Below are 5,204 nucleotides of genomic sequence, written 5' to 3' on the forward strand. Positions count from 1 at the left end.
CTGAATAAATGTCAGCAACTCACATTCGGTCTGTTTCCTCCACCTGAGACAGCAGTGAGGGGGTCACATGATCAGGTTTTGTTCCTGCAGGGGCGGAGCCAGCACAGACTGCCTGCTCTTGGTCAAAGGTCCAAAATAGCTTGTAAATAAAACAGGAAAACTGTAAACAGGGTGAAGAGCTGCTGGTTACACAGCAGAGGACAGGATGGAGGATAAACCTGAGTGTGTGTCTCCGGTTTATCCTCCAGATGTCTGTCTGTACACTTTATGTTGTGCCTGTCAGTTTAAACAAGCAGGAACTCCAGCAGCACTTGAGAAACGAAGAACAGCTTTAATAATTGACCAGCGCGTTTCGGCTTGTGGCCTTCATCAGGGTCATAGTGAAACATTGTAAAAAAAACCAGCTTAAATACAAGACAGGAAACAGAAAAGAAATTCAAATTAACCAGTCAAAACTTCACAGATAGGTCAGCTGACATATCATAAGTAGGTATTGGTTAATTGGTTAGGTCACGCCCAAGTAGATGTTGGACTAGAACATTAATGATGAGGAAGAGAGGGGGGTGACATAACCTCCATATGTCTGAAAATAATACATGCATGAATAGCATAAGAAGGATACTATAAATATACACACAGGTCAAAAAAAAAAAAAAAAAAAAAATAATAAAACCAACAAGGGGCAATCTTTAATGGTAAAAGCACGTTTAAAATGGAAAACAAGATTACGTCAACACATGGGAACATATTTGTTAAAAAATCCTAATTTATGTCTCTAAAATTTAGACTGAAGTGTAGACTAAAGATGAGATGTCTAGAACGCTACGCCTTCTTTGGCTGAAATAACAAGATTAATTAAATAAACATTACTCATGTGAGAGTAATTTAACTGATAAAATTAGGATAAAAAATAAATAATAAATAAAATGTATTTAAAAAGAAAACAAAACAAAACAAAAAAAAAAAAACCAAAAAAAAAACAAAACACTGTAATTCATAAAAACTCATTGATAGAAAAATCCTCATTCATACCTCTGGGATGCAGACTCTTAAAACGGAATATCCAAAATGCTTCTCTTTTTTTCCGGATAAAATTTATATTGCCACCTCTTTGGTTTAGTTTAATGGCTTCAATGCCTAGGAAAAATAATGGTGAATTTGGATGTTTAACACTGAAGTGTCTTGCAACAGGGCTGGTTAAATCATTCCTCTTGATCGAACTTCTGTGTTCATTAATTCGATCTTTAAGGGGGCGGGATGTTTCTCCTATATATATTTTATTGCATGGGCACTGTATCATGTAGATTACATTTTAGTTCTGCATGTGATAAAGCCCTTTATGGCAATGGTTTTGTCACCTATAGGGTCTTTGAATGATTTAACATTTTGGTGTATTGACAATTAATGCATGCCCCACACTTGAAATTACCATGTAGGTTATGGGTTATCAGGGTTTTATCTGGAGTAATAGGGTCGTGGCAAGCTCTAACAAGTCTATCTTTAATATTCCTTCCTCTCCTGTAGGTTATAATTGGTGGTTCTTTAAAGGTACCTAATAAGTTTGGGTCATTCTGAAGGGATGCTGTGCCTGTCAGTTTCCCAGACAGAAGTGCTGGAGGTGCCGAAGTCTGTCCTGCTGCCCTTTAAGACCAAAGCTGACCTTCCTCGAGATGTCACAGTGAAGTGGAGAGACTCCAACAACATGAAGGTCCACGTGTATGAGAGTGGAAACAATCAGCCAGGTAAACAGGACCAGGGTTACAGAGGTCGCACAGAGATGGATGAAGATCCCCTGAGAACTAAAGACCTCAGTCTGACCCTGAAACACCTCCACCCTACTGACAGTGGAGTCTACACCTGCAACATCTACAACACATACAGAGCCATCCTGCTACAGAAATCAGTGATACTCAGTTTTAGAGGTGAGTGTAACAGCTGTTTGTCCACAGTGACTGAAAACAGGAGTGAAGATCTGCTGGTTAAACAGCAGAGGCTATGATGGAGGATCAACCTCACTGATGTCTGTCTGTGTTCATGTTCTGGTTTCTTCTCAGTCAACAAAGTAGAGGCAGTGGAGGTGCCAGAGGGGGAGGGGTCTGTCCTGCTGCCCTTTAAAACCACAGCTGACCTTCTTCAGGCTGTCACAGTGGAGTGGACACACAACAACATGAAGGTCCACGTGTACGAGAGTGGAAAACATCAGCTTGGTAAACAGCACCAGGGTTACATAGAGGTTACACAGAGATGAAGAAAGAGCCACTGAGAACTAAAGACCTCAGTCTGACCCTGAAAGACCTCCACCTCACTGACAGTGGAGTCTACACCTGCACCGTCTACAACAAGCATGGACACATGCTGATATAGAAATCAGTGACTCTCAGTGTCAGAGGTGAGTTAAGAAGTCACAGGTCTCTGTGAGTATTTGTTAAATTATGCAATCAGACTAATAAATCATGTACGAAAATATATTACAACTGTCATATAAAGACTGAACTCCACCAACAGAAGCTCCATCCCTGCGCTCTTCTGGACAGAGATCTGCGATGTTGGGATCTGTTGGAGCCACTCGCCTAGCTTGGGAGTCACCACACCTAGTGCTCCGATTCACCGTCACCTTCACCCTCCACATCCTCTCGAGCTCTTCTCTGAGCCCTTGGTATTTCTCCAGCTTTTCGTGTTCCTTCTTCCTTATGTTGCTGTCATTGGGAACCGCTACATCGATCACTACAGCTGTCGTCTTCTGTTTGTCTACCACCACTATGTCCGGTTGGTTAGCCACCACCATTTTGTCCGTCTGTATCTGGAAGTCCCACAGGATCTTAGCTCGGTCATTCTCCACCACCCTAGGGGGCATCTCCCATTTTGACCTCGGGACTTCCAGGCCGTATTCGGCACAGATGTTCCTGTACACTATGTCGGCCACTTGGTTATGGCGTTCCATGTATGCCTTGCCTGCCAGCATTGGAGGGTGACTCGTCAGATATTCCACTCAGGATTCTGTTATTTCCACTATTCAAACTAAACCACAGCTGAGAGTCTTGCACATGGTCACCTGGTTTGTGTGTCTGATGTAGAAATAAGTTGATGAGCTCTGAGACTCGCTCCTGTTTCCTCCTCTGCAGAAACCTTGATGGGAGCCATGGCAGACATGCTGGCACGTCTCAGGAGGAGGAGGGCAGCAAACTCTGAGGTCAAAGGGGAGCTGAGGTATGTTTACAGGGTCACCGAGATGAGTGTGTTTACCTGTGAGGTCACCATGGTAACTGCAGCTGGTCCACTTTAAATGAGCTCAGTGAGTGAGGATGTGTAGGGTCACATGATCACAGGAACTCACCTGCCCGTGCAGGTATGAATGTATGAACCTGGTTTAATTCTTGGCTCTGATCCTCATCCTAGTCCCAGCTGATCGATCACAAATCAGAGAACCGATCAGTCTGTTTGTAGGATATTGATCAGCTGGCACAGCTGGGATGGACTCCAGCATCAAACCCACGGACCCATGTGAGTGTCTGACTGTCCTCTGTGTCCTCAGGAACAGGAACCAAGAACAGGAACGTCTGACTGCTGAAGAAACAGTCTGAGGAGGAGGAGGAGCTGGTGATGAAGAGCAGCCTGTGTGTATATACAGGATAAAGTATTTAGTGTGTTTTAAGATGAAGATGCAGCTTTGCTTTGGCCAGATGTTCTGCAGCTGTTTGTCTAACATTAGAAGTGTATAATGATGATAATGATGATCGTGGTTCTGCTGTTCTGATGGATCTCCACGGGGTGTCCTGTCACATGTTAGCTTCATGTGGGTCAAAGGTCAAAGCTGCTGACTGTCAGGAAGCATCAGAGAAGATCAGACAAACAGATGAAATACCCTCTCTGACCTCAGAGCTCCAATCAGAGCAGGAAGGACCTGTGATGGAGGCCCTGAGGCCACACCCACACTTCCTGTCAGTCCCTCTGATTGACAGCTGCCTCCATCAGTATCAGTGGTGGTCAGAGGGCCCGGTGGCGCCAGTGTCCCGCAGCCTCGCCTCTGTCAGTACGCCCAGGGTGGCTGTGGCTACAACGTAGCTTGCTATCACCAGTGTGTGAATGTGTGTGTGAATGTGTGGATGACTGGTTGTGTAAAGCGCTTTGGGGTCCTTAGGAACTAGAAAAGCGCTATACAAATACAGGCCATTTACCATTTATATATCCATATAATCACCCTGATGATGTTGTGATGTTGGTGCTGTATGAACCACATTAAATGTTTTTACTTATTAACATGACGTCTCGTGTCTCTCTGTCACATATACAGTATTTAATCATTTTCTCACACAGTTCTTCTCTCTCAGATTTGTGTTGTGGGTTTGTTGTCACAGGTTACACAGCAGCTTCTGGTGTTGTTAAAATCATCTGAACACTTCTGTAAAAATCACTTCATTTTCACACGATACTAAACTTTCTTACTGCAGTCTAACGTCGGTGAGTTTTATTATTTCTGGAAACTGATGGAGGGAAAACAGTCATGTGACCTGAGGGAACTAATGGGTGACGTTTGTTTTGTCAGTCACTGATCACTCTGAGCAGCCTTCACTGTGACAGAGTACACAGTGCAGTAATTACTAAGTACTTCTTCCTTTTGGTTTTCCCACTGAGAGAAAATGTACAAACAGACTGATGGAGAACAGCTGTCTCAGACTGCATCTCATCCACCCAGACTTCAGTGGAGAAACACCACCCTGCAGTAAAGTGGAGTCACCATTCTTCAGTCTGTGCAGACTACGTCAGAATAGAATAAAGTAGATTTTACTGTGACTGTAATGAGTAGAAGGACAGTAAAGGTGTGGTGCTGGTTAGAAACCACAAACATGTCAAACAGACAAACACTGTGCTGTTGTGTTGCAGCTGCACAAACACACTCATGTTGGTGCTTTGAACAGGCACATCCATCAGACCAGGCAGCCTGATCCAAACACAGCTTTCACCCAACAATGAACACAGACAGAGCAGCTTCTCCCTGAGCAACTTTTCAAAGCATTTATTGTTACAGGGGAGGGTGGTGTCAGGAGTTGATGAAGCTGGAAATATGGGGTTTAATTATGGTGGAGGACTCCAGGCAGAGTGGGACAGACACTGGCTGAAGACTCCATCCACCCGGCCTGGGACACCGTCAGGACCAGCAGCCTTCCTCAGGTCGACGGTTCGCAGTGACCTCATGCTCGTGTGCT

At 44.2% G+C, this 5,204-nt stretch overlaps 1 protein-coding gene across 1 annotated transcript; it reads left to right on the forward strand.

Moving 5' to 3' along the window:
* The first annotated feature begins 1,559 nt into the window (after positions 1 to 1,559).
* LOC120434939 (butyrophilin-like protein 2) lies at positions 1,560 to 2,248 on the forward strand. Its single transcript, XM_039603612.1, has 2 exons — positions 1,560 to 1,922; positions 2,055 to 2,248. The coding sequence occupies exons 1-2, from the start codon at positions 1,580 to 1,582 to the stop codon at positions 2,246 to 2,248; spliced, it is 537 nt and encodes a 178-aa protein (XP_039459546.1). The 5' UTR covers positions 1,560 to 1,579.
* The last annotated feature ends 2,956 nt before the right edge of the window (positions 2,249 to 5,204 follow it).

This window comes from Oreochromis aureus, linkage group 3, assembly GCF_013358895.1.
Source record: "Oreochromis aureus strain Israel breed Guangdong linkage group 3, ZZ_aureus, whole genome shotgun sequence".
Lineage (NCBI taxonomy): Eukaryota > Metazoa > Chordata > Actinopteri > Cichliformes > Cichlidae > Oreochromis > Oreochromis aureus.